Source organism: Pelobates fuscus, chromosome 2, assembly GCF_036172605.1.
Source record: "Pelobates fuscus isolate aPelFus1 chromosome 2, aPelFus1.pri, whole genome shotgun sequence".
NCBI lineage: Eukaryota > Metazoa > Chordata > Amphibia > Anura > Pelobatidae > Pelobates > Pelobates fuscus.
This window is the reverse complement of record NC_086318.1, coordinates 81,672,183-81,694,278: the sequence shown is the minus strand read 5'-3', so window position 1 is coordinate 81,694,278 and position 22,096 is coordinate 81,672,183. Positions and strand designations below refer to the sequence as shown.

At 43.1% G+C, this 22,096-nt stretch overlaps 1 protein-coding gene across 1 annotated transcript; it reads right to left on the bottom strand.

Annotated features, from left to right (window-relative positions):
• Positions 1-5,653: 5,653 nt before the first annotated feature.
• On the bottom strand, positions 5,654-21,301 carry LOC134585520 (transcription cofactor HES-6-like). Its single transcript, XM_063440944.1, has 4 exons — positions 21,034-21,301; positions 17,338-17,433; positions 10,889-10,967; positions 5,654-6,390 (listed from the first exon to the last, which is right to left on the bottom strand). Exons 1-4 carry the CDS (start codon positions 21,088-21,090, stop codon positions 6,056-6,058), a joined length of 567 nt encoding a protein of 188 aa, XP_063297014.1. The 5' UTR covers positions 21,091-21,301; the 3' UTR covers positions 5,654-6,055.
• Positions 21,302-22,096: the final 795 nt, after the last annotated feature.

Genomic DNA, 22,096 nt, shown 5'->3' with positions numbered 1-22,096 from the left:
TGAACGAGTCCGACGTGGTCGACTCAAATGAATGGGAGGTCTCCTCCCCGGACCATAGTCTGCCACGCGATCCAAATAACCCAAAGTATGATAGCGCGGATTCATTTGCCATTTTGGAGCCACAGGGCGAACCTCTGTTTGACCCCGATACGTTAGAGAATCCTAAGTCAGCAGAATGGTTCCCAACTGAGCATGTGGCACGCTACATAGCAGCCAGAATCTGTAAGCCTTTGGATAAGGCCACCAGGAATAAACTGCTGTCAGCATGCCCACGCACAACAGTCCCCGATATGGCCTGCGCTACGCCAGACATGGATCCCAAGGTAGCACAATTCCTGGGAAGAACTGGCTAGAAAGCAAAGAAGGGACTTGATTATTCCCTACGCCATTGCCAGGATAAAGTACTGAATACACTAGGCCCAGTGCCAAAATCTTCGAGCTTGTCGAAGCGGCCTTAACTGAGGGGACACCGTTAGATTTGTTAGCCATTAGAGGCTGGGCCCAGAGATCCATTTGCCTCATTGGCAACGCTAATGCTGCGCTAGCCACCGAGCGGCGCAAAACAATCCTTATGAAAATCGGGCTCAAGCTCGTAAACATGGCCCTCACCGAACCGGGACCACAAGCCTCCTATTCGGGGACAATTTTGTTAAGGAGTTAAGCACTTACGTGAGCACGTTTACGGCCCTAGACAAGGCACAGACAAGCATTAAGAGAGTGTTCTCTCCCAGAGTTTTTGGTGGGGCCGGCAGACACCGGGGCCATCTGCCCGGCCGTTCATACCGGGGATACCGAGTTCTTGCTGCGGCTAGATTTCAGCCGCCAGAAAACAGAGCACCCTTGCCCTTTTTCCTGTCAGAGGCAGACCATGGCAACCTTGAGGAAACAGAGGAACCTCATACAGCCGACGGCCTTATGGTGAGTGCAATACCTTTCCCCTCCCTGGGTATACATATCGTGGAGGGCAGACTGTTACACTTTATAGAGATCTGGCAACAATTGACAGCAGACTTTTGGGTCCTAAATACTGTCTTAGGGTACCGCATAGAGTTTGTACAGCCCCCTGTCCAAACAGCCTGGCCACACCGAATAGCATTCTCCGCACACGACAAGAACCTGGTGACCAAAGGCGCAATATTTCAGGTTCCCTCACCCTTCCCGGGGTTCATGAGCAATCTATTTCTGGTACCCAAGAAAGTCCGCCCAGTCATGAACTTGCGACCCCTAAACGCATTTGTCCGGTACCGCCATTTCAAAATGGAAGGTATCCACTGTCTACGAGACCTGCATAGGTTGGGGCACTGGATGGTCAAACTATACCTGCAAGACGCCTACCTCACGACCCCTATAGTGGAAGAATGTTGCCACCTGCTCCAATTTCAATGGGAAGGAGTGACGTGGAGATTCTGATGCCCATTCTCATCGGCCCCTTGGTGCTTCACCAAGCTACTAAAGCCTGTGGTCGCTTTATTGCGCAGCAGAGGCATACGAATGATCATATATCTGGACGATATGTTGCTCATTGCACACGAGGCCTGCCAACTCCGACAGCATCTATCCTGGGCACTGACCCTGCTTCAAAATTTGGGATTCCTCATCAATTGGGAAAAATCTGTACTTACCCCATCCCAACACATGGAATTCCTAGGATTCCACATAGATGCAACAACCGGGACACTCAGTCTGCCAACCGGGAAAGTCAAGAGTATAAAAAAGGAGATCCGCAGGACACTGACAAGACCAGTGTTAACTCTGCGACAACTAGCCAGTGTAATCGGACTCCTATCAGCCTCCATCCAGGCAACATTCCCGGGGCCTCTACATTACAGGGCTCTGCAACGAATAAAAGCCACACACCTACGCTTGGGGCACTTATACTCCGACTCCGTGCCACTCGACCACGCAGCCAAACAGGAACTCACCTGGTGGCTGCATCATATGGAAGCATGGAACGGCAGAGCAATCTTTGGAACTGCCCCGGACTTCATCATAGAGTCCAATGCGAGTACACATGGTTGGGGAGCGCGCTGCGGGCCTACCTCCACCGGGGCATCTGGTCACACTCAGAGAAAGAGTTACACATCAATGGTTTGGAACTCATGGCGGGGTCATTCGCCCTGAGGAGCCTCCTCGGAGCCGCAACCAACTGCTCGATTGTCCTACAAATGGACAACATATCTGCAGTCCGCTACATCAACCACCTCGGTGGCACAAAATCGAAGATCCTGGCGGACTTGGCCAAAGATTTCTGGCAACATTGCCTGGCCCGCAATATTTTGGTACAAGCGGAGTACGTCCCGGGCATGTCCAACATAGTGGCGGATTGGTACTCCAGACATCTGCGCGGCACTGGCGACTATACCGCAGTGTGTTCTTACGACTTCAGACACTCTGGTGCGGGCTCAAATGTCATTGGTCCTCATAACCCCGTTTTGGACAGCTCAGCCGTGGTTCCCAACAGTCATGGAGATGTCCATAGACCTCCCGAGATTATTACCAGATGTCTCACACCTTTTATCCCAGAGGGCAAACCACACCCCCTGCTGGTACAGGGGCACTTCAAACTCTTAGCATGGCTGCTTTCAGGGGACCCTGGATCGTGCCAGAGGTTCCACAAGAAACTATCGAATTATTGGCAGGAGCTTGGGCACCTGGAACGAGACGCTCCTACCTCTATACCTGGAACGGAATGTAGTAGTTGGTGCATGGAACAACAGGTGGATCCCGTATGTGCTCCTATAAATTAACTGTTGCGCTTCCTTACCAACCTGTACAACCAGGGTTTGGCCTACCGCACCATCAATGTTTACAGGTCTGCGATCTCAGCAGGACACCGGGGAAAAGATGGGACCCCGGCAGGTCAGCAACTGTTAGTATGCCGTCTCCTTCGAGGAATTCGGTTTGCTCGTCCACCGCAACCCCGATACACGTCTCTGTGGGACGTCAATTCAGTTTTGCAACTGTTGGAAACTTGGCCACACAATGAGACACTCACACTTAAACAACTGTCAGCGAAACTGACCATGCTCCTCTCTGCCTGATCTCTTGTAAGAGAGTGTAAGACGTAAGAGCGCTGGACGTTGATGCACGCTCCTTTACCCCCACGGGAGTTTCATTCAACATCTCCAGACGTACAAAGTCATCAATTACCTAGGTTTTATATCCAGCATTCCCGCATAACGGTAAACTCTGCCCAGTGCTCTGCTTAAAGGAATACGAGAAACTGACTATCAAACAACCTCACCATCCCGTATCCACGGTAACTCTCGCCCGATGGGTGAAATGGATAATGATCTTAGCCCACATAGATACAACTGTATATGGTGCACACTCTACCAGAGGAGCCATGGCTTCAAAGGTTTTTAATTTAGGTTGTAAATTAGAAGACATCCTGAGAACGGCAGATAGGGCATCGACATTTAAGGAATATTACTTTAGACTTACAGAACATGTGTCAAGTATAGTTATTTCACAGCTTTAAACTAGCCTAATAGGAGCCTCAGTGTCCTTTAATAAAATTAACAGATTTTACTAATTACATGACGTAAAGTCATGATTTTATAAAGGACACTGAGGCGAGTATTAGCCCACCCAGATCAGATACAACAAAATTTGTATCCCAGCCCAGGTACGTAATAGGTACTTTAGTAAAATGAGTTATTATTTATATATAGTTTATTTTGGTAAATCTATCAAACAAGTAACGATTGCATGTTTAACATATAACGGATTAAATAAACAGCTCAATTCTCAATAAAATAAAAGGATGAAAATAGTTGGCAAGGACACATTTTTCCATTTGTCTTCTTTGTCCTTTCCAGCCTGAAATCTAAAGATACCCACTGATGACTGCGATTAATCCCGCAGTTTAAGAGGATCAGTTCCGGAAGATCCCTCGTTGCTTATGGAAGAATTCAACGTCAAGAATTCAGTTACCAGCCTTTTTGTGTTTTGGTTTATAGCAAGTTTTTTGTTATCTGCTACTCGTGATTTGTTAGCTTCGGCATCATCAGGAAAGAGGAAGAGGAGGAGGTTACATGAGAGGATATCAGATGTGGACTGTTCCTATTGGTTAAGAGATGATGTAATGTTAACCCTGTGAGGGTATTTATGCATGTTTTTTTCTACAAATAAACATCTTCGCTTTCTTTGCTGCTGAGGAATAAAAGAAAGAGATAAGCCTAATACTCACCTCCGTGTCCTTTATAAAATCATGACTTTACGTCATGTAATTAGTAAAATCTGGTAATTCTCTCTGAGAATCAGTAATGACACGCCCACAATGCCTGTCCACCAATGGCCATGCTCCAGTGATTCTCTGAGAATCAGTAATGACACGCCCACAATGCCGGTCCACCAATGGCCATGCTCCAGTGATTCTCTATGAGAGTCAGTAATGACACGCCCACAATGTCTGCCCAAGAAGTACTCACCCTAAGTTACACTGCAAATACAGCATTCCGACACTAGAACTTACATAACACACACAGGCATTTCCTCACCACATTAGGTATCATATAGTGTAATTTGTTTATTATGAGTAAATATAAAGAGACAAACTCATAAATACCTATAGAGCTTTGTGTTATCACTCTCTATATATATCTATATCTTTCACGCTATCTACCTATCTATATCTCTCTCTTGGCTGAAAAAGGTACGTTACTTTCAGAGACTGGGAATCAGGAACATGTTGAAATTTGCGAGGGGGGTGGCTAATGAGGCTGGGTTACAGTGCTGAAAACAGCAAAACGTTTTACAGCACTGCAGGAAAACTACACAGAATTGAAAGAAAATAAACTAACCACATGTATTTGAGCTTATTAGCTTTAATTTAAGCTTACCTTGTTTAGCTGTCTGGAGTGTCCCTTTAACCTCAGGGGGAGACACTAAAACTTACATCAGCCACTCACTGGTTTAAGTAGCATGGAAACAGACGGTAATCACTAATGATCGTGACATCCATTTTAACAAGTACCATTATGACAAGCATAGATACAAGCGCTTATTGTTTGCATTCCTAACTTACTTTTCATGAAGACACCGTCCTCACTTATGATATAAGCACCTGCCTTCTTACTACATTTTTATTTATTTTTTATTTGTATTTTCACTGAGATCACAACATTAAATTTGTGTTCTGATGACCCACTGTAATCACTGTTGTCCTGAGGTTTTGCTGGCCTACCAAAGAATTTGTTTTCACTTTTGGCATGCTGATTCTTGTAGTTGATTGACAGTTATGGAAACTCTGATTGCTAATCTTGCTGGTTCTGTCTCCCATCTTTAAGGGGACATGAGTCAACCAGATAAACCACTTGGATAACAAACTGGAGATCTCGTGTCTGAGAAGAGGCAGGAAAGGTTTGGCTCTTTTGCACAGAATAGAATTAGGTCAACGTGCAGATAACAACACTGCAGACATTGTACGTAGATGTATGAACTCTTCGTATGGTGGTTGGCTTCTCTCTGTGTCTGTGCCTGTGCCTTTGTATGCTCCAAAAATGCTGAACGTGGCATAATGCCTAACTCTAGGCTCTCAGCAGGGGTCGGCATGTAAACATCAATTATAATATTTAATCTATGCATTTGCTGGCAATTTTACTAGAGCGGTGGAAAAACAACACACATGTGCTTTACAAATACAAAATGAGAGAATATTTTACACAATTTTATTGAGTAATAAAAGGAACAGGAATGTTACAGGAGGGGAGATTTTTAATAAATAGGGGGTGAATAAGCCTTCTACAATGCAGGCTACAAATTTGGGACTTCAGCCTGAAGCACCTGGTCTTTAGTACACCTAGCGGGGTACAGGCCCCAAAGTGTTAAACAAAGCATATCTATAAGATACAAATATTGATTTATATAGAAGAAAATCTATGACCAACAGTAGGGTTACTCTCTGGTCTTCTATTCACAGTAACCTCAAGGGACGACTCTGAGGTTAATAACAGGTTTAGGGTACAGCCTGACAGAAAGTTAGGGGAAAGTCTCTGTTATATGGTGGTTCCCTTCCTTCTCCACTACAAGGCCCCTTTAACTGAGAACAATCTCACCATGGCCTCCACATACTTAAAGGGCCTATGAGCTGGAACTGTGTCTGCTCATTGACCACATCACTGTGTTTGCATGCGGATCTTTTCTTGGCATCACAATCACGCAGAGCTGGTAAAGGAGATTCCGGAGAGCCTTCCTTACAGGGCTGGGCCTGCTCATATGCTACATCCTTGTTCTTAGGGAGAGATGTCAGGAGGTGATTGAGCAGACGTGCTCCCAGGGCCGGGTCCATCCAGTCGGTGGTGATCAACAAACTGTGCAGCTCATGCACACATTGAATGTATCCGGTGCTGAATCTCTGCTGAGTGTCTGCACCCTGAGAAGGCTCACCTGGGGAAGGAAACCGCAATATAAAGAGATTATAGAAAGTTTGGTGACATAATGAAGGGTAGACATGTGAATTGCAAGCAGTATGGGTTTATTGATTCAGGTCTCTATAGCATGTTTCAGTTGCGCTGCGTATGAATGGTTATATTTATATGTACCCTTCCCACAATATTTGCATGGCTTAAAAGTAAATAAATGTATTTAGTTTGTACATGTAAATAGACCACAGTAAAACGTAGCAGTATTAATAATAATAATAATAATAATAATAATAATAATAGCTTAAATGCGTTTACTTTCTTTCTGCTAAAAAAATATATCTTCATCTCTATTTATAATTCTGCCGAAGCGTAAATTATATACCAGAGTCAATGAGCTACTCATACACACACATGTATATAGATATTTGTAGAAAAAATATTGCTGTCAGATTAAGGGATTTTGCAAACTCATAATGGGAGCAAAATAAAATATGAATGTCAAGATTTAGGCAACAATAAGTGATAGGGGAAATTTCTATAACTCAGCTGTAGTCAAAGCTAGGATATTTTGACCCAAATTCTGCAATTTTAAATTGTGGCAATTTAGATGTTAGTGAATAAACACTTTGACGTTCTATATTACTGCAATGGCATTTATGAATGAAATACATTTTTCTTTTCATCATATAAATATACATATGTCAATACAAATAATTTATAAGCATCATTCAAAAATTACTATTTAAAGGAACATTTCAAGCACAATAACCACTAGAGCATTGGTCACCCTACTGAAGAAGACCAGATGCAATAAGAGCAGAAAATGGTTTGACATCTTATTGTGGGATCGGATGGCACCATAACCACTACAGTGGGCTGTAGAGGTTATGGGGCTTGGAGTGTTCCTTTTAAACAGAATTGCTTATAGTGATCAGGTGGTCAAAATATAATAGATATAAATAGAATATTACATATTATTCATCATCAGTATTGGTTTGAAATGTATTTATTAAATAAAATCATTGCTTCAGCAGGACCCAGATTTTCACAGGAAATAAAACCGGTCTAATTATTTTAATTCCAAGTTAAAAGTTAACAATCAGAAACCTAGCGGCACAATATATGCACAGAGCAATAGCGGAAATAGCAGAAAGTATACCATGCATTTGGTCTTCTATCCTTGTCAGGATAATTCACGAAAGTGAGACTTCAAAGTGAATTTCAAATTTAAGGTCAAAATAGCAAAGATCAGCTCTTTGCTTTGAGTTTGGCTACTGTGGCATTCGATTACAAATTCTCTTTGAATTCTCACATTAGTAAATAACAATGTATGTGTGTCCTGCTGGGATGGAACACATAGACATGTGTGTCCTGAACAAGCTGTTGCTTAAATAGGGAGCTTCCAACATAAGCTCTCAATAAATCATACCTCCCACCACTTCAAACGGATAAAGAAGCAAATGTAAATTTTAAGGGTATGCGTGTTGGTATGGCCAGGGGCAGTACTGTTCTTAGAACATTGGGGTGACTTCTAATAACAATTTATGAAACTAAATTGTAATTAAAAACAAGAACACTATCTTATTATTAGAAATTTTGTTATTCTTTATTTATAACACACTTATTGTAGTTTAAAGACACATTACTGTGAGTATTTATGATGTGAGCTCTGGTATACACTCAGACACACCTCCAACAAACTGATATACATACAAAAAATAGCTAGCACTCTACAGATGTGGATTTGTGTGCATGACATGCTACTTTCAAAGTGCAGGGTGCTTAATAAGTGAAAAATAACCAACTCCCCTTTTAAGGTCCGTAAATTATGTAGAAAATAATAAACTCAAAGCACACCTTGGAATATTGCATAGAAAAGATCTTATTATTCAAAGAACAAAATAAAATATACCCACAAATATTAAGTGCAAATATGCAGAAAGACGAACCATGCAAAGAGCCACATAGACCCAGGCACTAAAGTGCTCGCTGCAAATCCAAATATGAAAAGATCTAGGATATACTTACCCCGAGATGGAGATTCACGAACACCCCAATGTTTCAGCATTCAGCCTTCCTCAAATCTTTTCTATGCAATATTACAATATGTGCTTTGAGTTTATGATTTTGTACACCAACATTATGAAGCTCCTAGAATATAGGGACTCTTAGGAGGTATGATAAATTAACCCTTATCAGTCATTTAATGCTTCATACAATACGTCAAAATTTTCAGCAGCGATGGAACTACCACCAAGGCCCAAATGCGGAGGGATCCAATCGATTGGCCCATGAACAGTGGATATGTATCATGAGGGGCCTGGTCATGTGCTACACTCTTTAACAGCTCAACTAGGCCCTCTTATACCGGTAGCCAGTGCTGGGAGGAAGCGAGAGCCAGTGACTTCCTCCCAGATAACACAGACTGAGTCAAGTGGGAGGGAGTGTATGAACTAGGAGAGCCAAACTCTGAATCCCAACAGCCTCAACCAGCAGATCTGACCCCAGGAACCCTCCTGTACTCAAAAGGTAGTAAACTAGAGGGTGGCTAATTTTGACTAGCATATGTGTCTGTATGTGTGTCAGTGTTTGTATCTGTGTGTCTGTATGTGTGTCAGTGTTTGTATCTGTGTCTATTTGTCTGCGTGTGCGGCAGTGTATGTGCATACATCTCACCATTCAAATGCCAACACTATACATAAAAACACACCCCTTTGTTCAAAAACCATCAACACTACTCACAACACCACCTCTGCATTAAAACACCAACATTATATATAATTGCACTAAACATTCAAAAACCAGCATTACATACCAATTTATGCCTGCATTCAAATGCCAACACTACATACAAACACACCCCTATATTCACGCACACATTCTCCATACAAAGATGGTATTTACGTTTTGTCCACCCTTGCGATAGGAGCTTGGAGGGGGAAAGGGGGGCAAAAGAATTCTGGCACCAGTCCTTTCTCTACATTAGTTAAGCCACTTTTTTCCAGGTACTAGCTAGCTGTACAAATTTAAACTTGAATCCCAAACAAAAGCCATTAGTAAAATATGTTTTTTTTATATTGCCTAGTATATCTAAATTTTGTAATGCAGCTACAAATGATTAACTTAGACATACCTTTTCTGTATATATATTTCTCAGTTCTACACGGATTCCAGAAGTACTGCAACATGGTTTATGTTTGAACACCTGATATAGAGCACCCTCTAGTGGCAGAGAAAATGCCTTACGGTTGCAAATAACTACATAGAGTGCTATTACGTAGCTGCACACAGTATATCTAGAATACAGGAAGTATATACTTGTTTTGATTAAGTCTGACAATTTGGTGCCTGCTCTGGGTATCTTCTTCAAATTATAGTTTATTTGCCTAAAATATGCTTGCAATATACAATGAAACATCTTCATTTAATCTACAACCATATTTCACCAAGCTAAAGACAGAGAAACAGACATGCATGTAGCGATATACCTACTGTATGTCTGCCTGGATGTCTTCCCCTTCTAAATTAGGCTGCTTTGCTTATTCTAGTTAAACTCACTGATTGCTGTCAGTGTCTGAACTGTGTACATACACCGATAAACAAATATTTGTCTGAAATCAGGGACGTGGTTTAGGAGTCAAGCTTATGGCGAAACATTTTATATTCAATTTTTTGCAAACACTATAAAGACTAAAAAAAAAAAATACAGAATCTTAAGGAGACCAAAGCCTGTAAAATGCATTAAAGTTATTTTGTTGCCCAGACTTTCCCTTTAAGATGTATCCTTAGCAGAATCTTTAATAAAAGATCTGCATTTTCCCCGCGCACACCTACAGTACATCCTTACTTCTGCTACCACAAGCCTTAGGTACAAAATATATATATATATTTTTTAAATAAAATTGGATTGTAGGGGTGATTGCTCCTCTTTTTGTACTTTGGCAAAGATGCTTTCATTTCGTATTATGCCTTATAAATAAATAAACGGATTGCGCTTTATTTTAAAAAAAAAAATTAAAATACTCCAATGACCATAACCACCACAGTTTATTGTAATGGTTATGGTTCTAGAACGCTGTCCCTACAAATCTAAAATTGAATGATGTCAAATTTTCTAATTTTCTTCTAGAACTGTGGCAACCTACCCATTGACAACATATGCTGATGTCTTAATGTCCTACTCATTAATTCAGTTTTTGGATGGCATGATTATGCCCAGCATGTCAGTCTCACTTGCAGGAATTGTTCTATGAATGCGCATGCCCTGCTCAGAACACAACACTCCGGTCAGGTATGGGGTTCTGCTGTGAGTGCAAGCTCACAGCACAACTCTTCAAACTGAAGGGATCTGTGGGAATCTATGAATGTGGCTATTTTGCCAGAAAAGGGGTTTATAAACCTCACAGAATGCTAGGCATTGTCATTAAAGTCACATATTTAAGTGCACTGGAGTCCCAAGTACACAATCCATGGTCTGCTAGGACCATCTGTTTCAATGTTTATCCAGAGACCTGTCTTACCTGTACTTTTGGTTTTCTGGATATTCTCCAGATGTCTCACTGTCATCTCCAGAATGTCTGCTTTCTCCAGCTTGGATTGCTGAAAAGACAGTACACAACTACTCAGGAGTCACGGTGAAGTATTCATATTCACAGTCTATGTTAAACTTCTCGACTTTCATTAAAAAAATTTTTGTTTTAAATAATGGGAGTTTATTTAAGATCGGATTCGAGACAGCATTTAAGATCGGATTTAAGTCACCATGGAAACCATGGGAATGTTGCTACTGTTTAATCCAACTTTCAAAATCCTGCCACATAATTGTCCTGAGCACAGTCCTTATTAATTGCATAGTATTGTTCCTGATGCCCAGATTCATACTTTAACATACTGGTGTTAGGGGCAGAGCACCACAAATATACGTGCCCAAACTTGGCACATGCTAAGACTGAAGGGAGGCCCTAAACTGGTAACATGCCTAAGGTCCGGTGGAATCTACTTTCTGACACCTAGAATGTACAAATGAAAATATAGTGGAAGATGACAAGACCCCACGCCTGGGTTTTTACCCATTATTATTATTATTATTTAGAAAGCACCAACAAATTCCGCAGCACTGTACTGACCAACTCTACAGTTAGACTAACAGACAAGTATTTGCAACAAGACAAGTTGTACACATGAACAGAGGGTGTTGAGTGTGTTTTAAAATGGGTCTAGTCCCCCTTAGGAAATTTATGTATGCATTCTGTATAGAATCATAGTTTCATATTACACGGTTTCCCAAAACCAGTCTTTCAGATTAAACCTTAACACTTGGACTTATGATGCCTTCTAGTGGCCACATTGCAGAATAACATGGTAAAGAACAAGAGAAGGGGCCTTCGCTGTGTTGCTTCCCTTACCATTTATCTGGTATGGCGTTGCCTGTATTTGCCCCTATGGATTATCCAACACTGATGGTGATTACCATGTCTTATGGTTCCCTTTACTATTCCACTCATAGAATGTATTGTGGTAACATTATAGCAAGAAGTAAAGGGTATGATGAAGAGCAAATGTAAAGGAAATCCTGGATGCAAAAGCACTGGAATCGGAGGTGAATTGTGTAAAATCATCACATTACATCTGAATCTGATATGATCAGTTATTAATTTACTAACAAAATCACATTTAGATACCAATTGCACATAATGTAACACAGACACAGCATGCATTTCACAGCAAACTATTCACTTGAAGAAAATCACACAAAGACATCCAGAGAACCCAGAAACAGCCCTACAGATGTTGTGTCCCCCTGTCTATGTACTGTGTTTAACATGGCATAGCAGCCATAGCAATGTTTAACATATTTGCCATAAACACTTTTCAAATATTCACCTTTGCTGATTGAGTGCTCATTTCCTGTCACTCCATGACCATTTGAAATTATGATGTGCCTTTTTGCAGCAGCGGTTTTCCCATTGTAACCTGGCCTAAGGAGTACCAGTGGTAATGCTCCCTGGAGTGCACTCACAAACCCCCATTGTAAATAGTCAAACTGATTATTAACAATTAGACTTCTTATCTTAAGTCCGTCGGTGCTGCTCCCTGCCTCCTCTCTGCCGGAAGGAAAACTGGAAGCTTCTGCGTAGGAGCAGGGCCGGTGCAAGGATTTTTGCCGCCCTAGGCAAAAGTAAAGTTTGCCGCCCCCTCCCTCCCCCCCCCCGTGACTTCACAATGCCCCACCCATATGACCTGCCATGTTAACTAACGCTAGTGCTGCAGTGCTGCAGTGCCGCCGTGTTTACATTAAAAGCTGCAGTGGTTCTGGGGACTATAGTGTTTCTTTAATGTGAGGTAAATTAGAGATTAGTGCCATGAATAATATACTAGATTGCCTACTTACAACCAGATGAGGATGATGATGGGCTCTAGCTGCAGTCTGGCTCCACTGGTCTGGTGTAGAACAGGATCTCTTGAGGCTGTTTGTAACTGTGGTCACAAAAATCAATGTTCTGGCAGAACGGGAAGCAGCTCAATTTTTGGGGGGCCCTTTACACAGCTCAAGGTCTGGGTCCACCTTCATGTTCCACTAATGAGTTTGTTCACAGGGGGTGGAGTGTGTAGGGGATGTCCTGATTTGTGTGTAAGGCATGCATTGTGTGAATCTGTGTTTGTATGTGTAAGGGCTGCAAGGTGTGTTTCTGTGTATGTAAGGGATGAAGTGTGTGAGTCTGTAAGGGGTGTGTGTGTGTGTGTGTAAGGGGTGCATTGAGTGTGTGTAAGGAATGCATTGTGTTTCTCTGTGTGTAAGGGATGCATTGTGTGTAAGGGTTGCATTGTGGGTGTAATGCATTGTGTGTTTTTCTGTGTGCAAGGGGTTCATTGTCTTTGTGTGTAAGAGGTGCATTGTGTGTGATTGTGTGTGTGATGGATGTCAATCTCTCCACCCTCCCTTGTCACTCTCTTCTCCCCCCCTCCCTTGTTACTCTCATTCCCCCTCCCTCCCCTGTCACTCCCCCCTCCCTGTCAATTTCCCTCTCCCCGTCAATTCCCCTCCCTGTCAAAGTCTTCCCCCCCTCCCTGTCAATTTCTTTCTCCCCCCATCCCTGTTAGTTCCCTCCCTGTTAGTTTATTTCCCACCTCCCTGTTAGTTTATTTCCCCCCACCTCCCTGTTAGTTTCTCCCCCCGTTAGTTTCTTCCCCCGTTAGTTCCCCCCCCTGTTAGTTTTTTTCTCCCACCTCCCTGTTAGTTTCTTTCTCCCCCCTCCCCCTGTCAGTTTCTTTCTCCCCCCCCTCGCCCTGTCAGTTTCTTTCTCCCCCCCTCCCCCTGTCAGTTTCTTTCTCCCCCCTCCCCCTGTCAGTTTCTTTCTCCCCCCCTCCCCCTGTCAGTTTCTTTCTCCCCCCTCCCCTGTCAGTTTCTTTCTCCCCCCCTCCCCCGTCAGTTTCTTTCTCCCCCCTCCCCCTGTCAGTTTCTTTCTCCCCCTCCCCCTGTCAGTTTCTTTCTCCCCCCCGTCAGTTTCTTTCTCCCCCTCCCCCTGTCAGTTTCTTTCTCCCCCCTCCCCCTGTCAGTTTCTTTCTCCCCCCCTCCCCCTGTCAGTTTCTTTCTCCCCCCCTCCCCCTGTCAGTTTCTTTCTCCCCCTCCCCCTGTCAGTTTCTTTCTCCCCTCCCTCCCTCCCTGTTTCTTTCTTCCCCCTCCCTCCCTCCCTGTTTCTTTCTTTCCCCTCCCTCCCTGTTTCTTTCTTTCCCTTCCCTCTCTCCCTGTTTCTTTCTTTCCCCTCCCTCCCTCCCTGTTTCTTTCTTTCCCCTCCCTCCCTGTTTATTTCTTCCCCCTCCCTCCCTCCCTGTTTATTTCTTCCCCCTCCCTCCCTCCCTGTTTATTTCTTCCCCCTCCCTCCCTCCCTGTTTATTTCTTCCCCCTCCCTCCCTCCCTGTTTATTTCTTCCCCCTCCCTCCCTCCCTGTTTCTTTCTTTCCCCTCCCTCCCTCCCTGTTTCTTTCTTTCCCCTCCCTCCCTCCCTCTCTGTTTCTTTTTTCCCCCTCCCTCCCTGTTTCTTTCTTTCACCTCCCTCCCTGTTTCTTTCTTTCACCTCCCTCCCTGTTTCTTTCTTCCACCTCCCTCCCTCCCTGTTTCTTCCCCCTCCCTCCCTGTTTCTTTCTTCCCCCTCCCTCCCTCCCTCCCTGTTTCTTTCTTCCTCCCCCCTCCCCTACCTTGTAGCGTGGCCGAGCTCTGTATGGTCCGGCCGGGTACAGGGAGCTTTTGTTTCCTGTACCCGGCCAGACTAACAGGAAGTGCACACTCAGTGTTCACTTCCTGTTAGTCCGGCCGTGTACAGGAGACAGATGCTACCTGTACCCGGCCGGACCATACGGGGCTCGGCCACGCTACAGTGAGGGAGTGACAGGAGGGAGCGCTGAGCGCTTCCATCCTGTCAGCCCCTCTCCTCTGGCTGCGCCCGGGCGGTGCGGCCTCATGGACCCACCAGCTCGGGCAAAGCTGCAGCCGCCTGAGGCTCTCTACAGAGCGCTCGGGCAGCTGCAGCATGAGGGGGGCCGGCGCTCCTGGCGGCACCCCTTCCCAAGGGGCGCCCTAGGCGGCTGCCTAGTCCGCCTTACAGGTAGCGCCGGCCCTGCGTAGGAGCTACCATTAGCTCTACCGAGCAAAGCCATTTAGTGCAGGGCTAGCTCACTGACTGAGAGCATCAGCTGGTGAAGAAAGAGAGCCACCGGCACAGAGAAGGTGTGGAGCGGTGCCTCGTGATCCACCAGGTAAGAAGTCAAACCATTATATTTGGGGCAAAACAAACACTACAGTGTCCTGGAGTAGTTATGGTGTTTGAAGTGTTACGTTAACACTCAAAATTTTAAAGGAAGATATATTATGCTATATTGGAAGATATTATTAATTTTTTAGTTTTTGTGCTATAAATATATTATTTTGAAAAGGTCCAATATAAATTTATAGAGTCAGTATAAACAGTAAAGGTGTGTGTGTGTGTGTGTGTGTGTGTGTGTGTGTCCGCTCCTTTAACACTAACATCATTGCAAGGTGACAAATCCTCAGTACTGTTGGTCGATATATTATTCCATAATACAGAGAGAAAACAAATAAATATATGTTTAGGGCTCATTCCCAACCATGTCACTAAATTGCTGCCATAAGCCATCTATATTCATTATTATTAATTAATTCCACTAGTTAGTAGCTAATAATACCGACTCGTTTTCTCAGCTAGCCAGCAATATCTCACAAAGATACTGACCAGTCAGTGATTAGCCACTCACTGGTAAAGCACAGATATACACGCAATGTAAGTTGTCACCATAGCAACAACACATTGTTTGTAAAAAAAAAAAAAGGCTCACCCAGAGAATGTGTATTTCACCCTGTGATTGGCCTTAGCAGCAGATAGCGACACTGTATACCATGCATTAAATGGTGATATTGTGCTATGACAGATACATCTCTATGGAACTATTTAGTTTAAAAGAAACATGCACTTTACTAGAATCATTTTGTTTTACAGCATGTGTATGGCCTTCTCTGTAATTTTATTGCAGTTCAATTTTATGGTATAATATGTTTTGATACGTGCTTTAAGGTTTCTATGTAATGCCGTTAAGCTAATGTATTTTTTCCGTAGTGTATATAAGGATTTAGCTGTCGTTAACTAATTTGAACCATGTAATAGACTGGTTCACAGCAACCATTAACAGTAGTGACAAGTCCGGAAACCACTTGGAAACCAGTCGCTAAGTAGCGGTTAGCATCTCCTGTAGAGAATAATAGGAGTACTTAGCCACTGCTTAGTAACTGGATTTAAGTAGCGGTATCCAGGAATGTTCTGTTGCTACTGATGAAATTTTACATTTAGTAAACCGCTGCTACTCATTAAAACTAGCGACAAGCTAAAAAGTAGCATAAACTCTTAGTGAAAGCAGAATAGATACCTCTCACTGGGCAGTTTGGATTAGCCTTTTAGATTTTGAAGAAAAAACAAAATCATAAGTATCACACTAAAGCTAATAAAAATGTTAATTCTGTACCTAATTTGTTCAATTAGTTTAAAAAAAAAAAATATATAGCTATTGTTGGTATCTCACCATTATGCAATTTGCTGTACATACCTGTGCTGTGTAATTTTCTCTGTGTACCTGGGGTGTGCATAGTGCTGTGTAATTTGCTGTTCGTACCTGTGGTGTATATAGTGCTGTGTAATTTGCTGTGTACCTATGGTGTGCATGGTGCTGTGTAATTTGCTGTTCGTACCTATGGTGTGCATAGTATTGTGTAATTTGCTGTTCGTACCTATGGTGTGCATAGTGCTGTGTAATTTGCTGTGTACCTATGGTGTGCATATTGCTGTGTAATTTGCTGTGTACCTATGGTGTGCATAGTGCTGTGTACCTATGGTGTGCATAGTGCTGTGTAATTTGCTGTGTACCTATGGTGTGCATAGTGCTGTGTAATTTGCTGTGTACCTATGGTGTGCATAGTGCTGTGTAATTTGCTGTTTGCACCTATGGTGTGCATAGTGCTGTGTAATTTGCTGTCCGTACCTATGGTGTGCATAGTGCTGTGTAATTTGCTGTCCGTATCTATGGTGTGCATAGTGCTGTGTAATTTGCTGTTCGTACCTATGGTGTGCTTAGTGCTGGTTAATATGCTGTTCGTACCTATGGTGTATATAGTGCTGTGTAATTTGCTGTGTACCTATGGTGTGAATGGTGCTGTGTAATTTGCTGTGTACCTATGGTGTGTATAGTGCTGTGCCATGGTATATGTTAGTGCTTTGTGCAGTAAGGGAGTTTAAGCATGCGTGGGATAGGCATAAGGCTATCCTAACTATAATATAAGGCCAGGGGCTAATGAAAGTATTTAGAAAATTGGGCAGACTAGATAGTCCAAATGGTTCTTATATGCCGTCACATTCTATGTTTCTATGCAAATCGTGGTGATAGAGTATACTACACCGGTGGCTTACATCAAGCTGGAACACTCTGACCACGGTCTCTTTCAGTTGCTCCAGACAGGTGTTGATTCTCTCTCTCCGTTTGCGTTCAATGAGAGGCTTCCTGAGCTGTGATTAAAGATTGAAGAAGACATTCACTGTAGTGGTGGTTTAGGCTGGCTGATTGTGTTAGACGTTCTGGTGTTAGACAAGTATAGCTATACAGATTCCATTTTATTTATACTGGCTTTTATCAGCAAAACATGATCATGTGTGTACATTTTAATATTACCTGATTACCTGGTTGTGTAAGTGTTCCCTGGTGGCGGCACCTGCTTAATAATGATAGATGTTAAAGTTTGTTGTATCTTAAAGGGATACTATAATGTTAGCAATACCATCCTCTATTCCTAACACTATAGCTGCCTCTGCCTCCCTCCTCGTGCTCCCAATCCAATAAAGGGTTAAAAACCCTTTTATTTACTTACCTGATCCCAGCGCCGATGTTCCTCATCGCTGGGTAGGAGCTCCACCCCCTCCAACGTGGGGAACTAATGCACATGTGAGGTGAGCACACTAGGACCTCCCTATAGGAAAGCATTAAATTAACGTTTTCCTGTGGGATTTTCACTGACGCTGTATGTCCTCATGCAGAGCTGAAGTGGCCTGGGTGCATATAGTGTCCCTTTACGTGTCCATAAGAGTTTGTGGGTACATGGCCTAAACTTCCGCATGTGTTTTTACAAACATACAACTAAGCTTGCTGTATTTGAACAATCTCAAAAAGCATTGGTACACAGACCGAGTAATAGTTGACGCGGAAGCCCCATAGGAAAGCATTGACTCAATACTTTCATATGGGGAGTTTTGGATGAGCACGGTATTTGCCTCGCATTTACTTTAGGTCCCCAATGCTTCTCTGAGGAGCATTGGATTGGACTCTGACGGTGGAGGAGAGGTCAGCCATGCCAAGAGAGCCTTCTGGGGAGGGCCTAATACTTCTAGGGAGAGGGACTTAGGTATACAGATTTGTATTCCTGATGCTTTAGTGTTACTTTAAGTGAGCTAGTGGGGACTGGGGAGATAAGTACAAGAAGTCTTGGCCAGTGCCCTCTGTTACCCAGTCAGCTTCCTATGTCTTGATAGCAGAGCTAAAACTCAATGCTGTCCCTGCTCCTCCAGTGTCTGTGTGTGAGGCTGGACAGGAAGTTCTGATTTCCCATCTAGCCTCTCACACAGGGAATGCCCATAGACATAGAATACCTAGACACCGCACGTCTATGGCATTCTGTGCTGAGCGGCGAGAAATGCGGCGGCCATCTTGGACCGGTCGCCGCTCTACTGAAGCAATTGAAGAACATTTGGAAAGCCCATCTCACTAAAGGTAAGTGAAGGACTTGGGGCACTTATAGCCCTTAATGCCCCTACCCCTTAATGCCCCTACATCATGTCATTAATGCCCCTACCCCTAATCCTTAATACTCCTACACATACAGTGTTAATACCCCTATCCTTGGTCCTTAATACCCCTACCCCTATGGTGTTAATACTCCTAGCCCTACAGTGTTAATATCCCTGTGCTGGGGTAGGGGTATTAAGGACTATGTGTGCTGGGATAGGGGTATTAACACTGTGTGTGTAGGGGTATTAAGGATTAGGGGTAGGGGCATTAATGACATGGGGTAGGGGTAGGGGTATTAAGGGGTAGGGGCATTAAGGGCTATAAGTGCCCCAAGTCCTTCACTTACCTTTAGTGCAATGGGCTTTCCAAGTGTTCTTCAATAGCTTCAGTAGAGCGGCGACCGGTCCAAGATGGCTGCCGCATTTCTCGCCGCTCAGCACAAAATGCGGCGTCTAGGTATTCTATGTCTATGGGGAATGCCTAGCAGGAGGAGCAGGGACAGCATTGAGTGCTGCACATTATATAACAACTACTGCAGCTCTGTTATCACTTACAGGAGGCTGGCTGGACTACAGAGGAGAGTGAGGTCTTTAATTTAACTACTCCCAAAACCTAAAGAAACACTTACATTGTTCCCAGTTTTAAGCACTCAAAGTCTAAACCTATGTTTAGTTTTAACTCCTCTTAAAACTAAACATAACTTGTATCCCAATTTAAAAGCTAACCCCACTCTAACCATAAATCCAATGATCCTAAACATTCCTATCAAACACCCTATTTAATCGAACTCTAAAATTAACCCCTCTCTAACCCCTTTACCCTCACCACTTTCAACTTTATCTTTGACCTTGCATGCGTTCACATGTTGCATGTAGTCACAGTTTCAAACAAAATACATTCCATTATATATGTTCAGATGTTTTATGGCAGCAAAGTCCAATTTATAAATGGTTTTTAATCCACTTTATTGGCTTCTACTTTTTAGGGGGAGGGGATTGGGGCACCTTAGAATTCTGTGACAACAGGCACCTGACATGTAAATCCGGCCCTGGGTAAAAGTCACTGAGAAATGTGATTAATTGACAACTGGCTTGTAAATGTTGGACAAGATAGCTTAATTGTAGAACGTTCATTTGCCACTTGTTTGCCATTCCACCAAAACACACTGTTTGCTGAATAACCTCTTTGCCACTATATTTGTTTGTTTCATTTGTTTGTGAAATTGCCCACTGCACGTAGATATGCAGCACATATATATCTGTGCATCACATCTAACTAGATTTTGTTAATAATTCAAGTCTAGTCTATCTGTGGCCTTACAACTCTTATCACCCTTAGCCAGAAAGTTGTGCATGAATGCAGAATTGAAGCTATTGATGTACTATAAGACTTACACTAGCCGTTTACCCTTCTTTTTTATACCATAATATTTTGTAGTGAATGTCAAGAAATATGTTCCTGGATTTCTGGCATCCAACGCATCATTTGTGGTCCCTAATAATGTTGGTGCTCACTATCATCACATATAAGCAATGTAAGCAATCCGTTAAAATATGTTCTAAATGTTCATTGTGAGTGTCCTCAGATAAGTGTGATTTAAAACCATCTCCGATTATATAGGGAAATCTTCAAGTCTCTGTTTTGTTAGGATGCATCCCTGAGCTATGAACTAAACACGGTGAGCAGTGACAGCTTTTGGGCATCATGAGCTGTGCCATGCTGGGAAAGATGTGTCAGGTTTAAACCCAATAAGTTCTGCCAGTCAGACTGACCTGTGAGCTGTGCCAGGCTGGTAAAATTGTGTCAGATTTAACCCCAATACGTTCTGCCAGTCAGACTGAGCTGTACCAGGCTGGGAAAGATGTGTCAGGTTTAAACCCAATAAGTTCTGCCAGGCAGACTGAGCTGTTTCAGGCTGGGAAAGATGTATCCGGTTTAAACCCAATAAGATCTGCTAGGCAGACTGAGCTGTGGGCTGTGCCAGGCTGACAAAGATGTATCAGACATTATACCCTGTAAGTTCTGCCAGGCAGACTGAGCTGTGAGCTCTGCCAGGCTGGGAAAGATGTGTCAGGCTTTATACCCCAAGTTCTGCCAGACAGACTTTGTCTGCTTAATGCCCCATGACTGTGCCAGGCTTGGAAAGCTTTGCCAGCTTAATGTCCCATGACTGTGCCAGGCTGGGAAAGCAATGCGCTCTGCCAGGCATTATGCTCCATGGGCTATGCAGTGCTTTATGCCTTATGAACTATGCCAAGCCCCCGAGCACTGCCAGGCAGGGTGAACTATGCCAGGATGTACAAACTGTGAGTTAGTTCACCTCTTACCTTCCTCTCTTCCTTAGCATTGGATAATTTCAGGTGATTTCTTATCGATCCAGACATTGTAAATTGTCGACAATTTCCCCAGTTCAGACTGATCTTGTCTATTTGTTATCAGATTGTCCCTTGTCTTCCCTCTTTCTATGTCTGCAGGTCTCTTATCCTCACTCTGTCTTTTCCTCTGCTGTTTCCTCCTCTCTGTCTAACTGTAGCAGTTTCCCGCTCTGGCATTATATAGAGGACCCCATTAGCATGTCAATAGCCCCTCTTCTGCTTTCTATTGAAAGTGTTCAGGCACAGATGTCCAGATGAGAATCTTTTGTTGAGAACACCCCTTCCTTCTAAAAATCACACCCCTTGACTGAATGTAACCCCGTCACTGCCACTAACACAAAACTTCTTATTTGTTAGCAATACACGTCCCATAAACCTGACCGAGAAAAATAATATGTATGACTTCAGTTAATAACACAAAACAATAGAAATTGGGAAGTCAGGCTAACTCGTGGATGATTGACGAATGTTTGGAAGTTTTCTGGCTGTAGCCCCATATTATAAAATTTGGAAACTGTGGGTAAACAGCATCATGACTGACATCAGTGCCAATATCTATTTCAGGGAGAGGCTTTTTGCCAGCTACCACAGATGTATTGCTGTTCCCCTGCTCTTTGATTTGTCTGTTATTTTATCATTAATAATCATCAAGTTTGCAGGCTGCCAACAGTTGTATTGAATACGAAATATACTGTTAGAATGTTAGGCAAGTCTGTGGAATCTTGGGTGAGTCTAAAGTAAGATAAAGTAAAGAAAGTAGAGCGATCCAACACTATTTACTTAGTGAAACAGTGATTCCTGTATTGCATGGGGATTGTGATGTCAGTACATTAGAGTGTTAATTACTATAAGTCTGGGGGTTACTTTTCTTTCACCTACCCCATATTACCTACTTTTGGACTCTCTTATAGCAAGTAGCTCATATTTAGTAGGTACAGACACAGTCGTACCATGACATACAGAAACAGTCCTACAGACACTGTCCTACACAGACCTAGTCATAAAGTAACATACA

Excerpts from the sequence above, each read along its gene's own strand:
- LOC134585520 (XM_063440944.1), bottom strand. The coding sequence starts at position 21,090 with ATGTCTGGATCGATAAGAAATCACCTGAAATTATCCAATGCTAAGGAA. Across the intron at positions 10,968-17,337 it reads TCAGAGTGTTCCAGCTTGAT|CAATCCAAGCTGGAGAAAGC; the intron begins GTAAGCCACCGG and ends CTGTCTTTTCAG. Across the intron at positions 6,391-10,888 it reads CCAGAAAACCAAAAGTACAG|GTGAGCCTTCTCAGGGTGCA; the intron begins GTAAGACAGGTC and ends TTCCTTCCCCAG.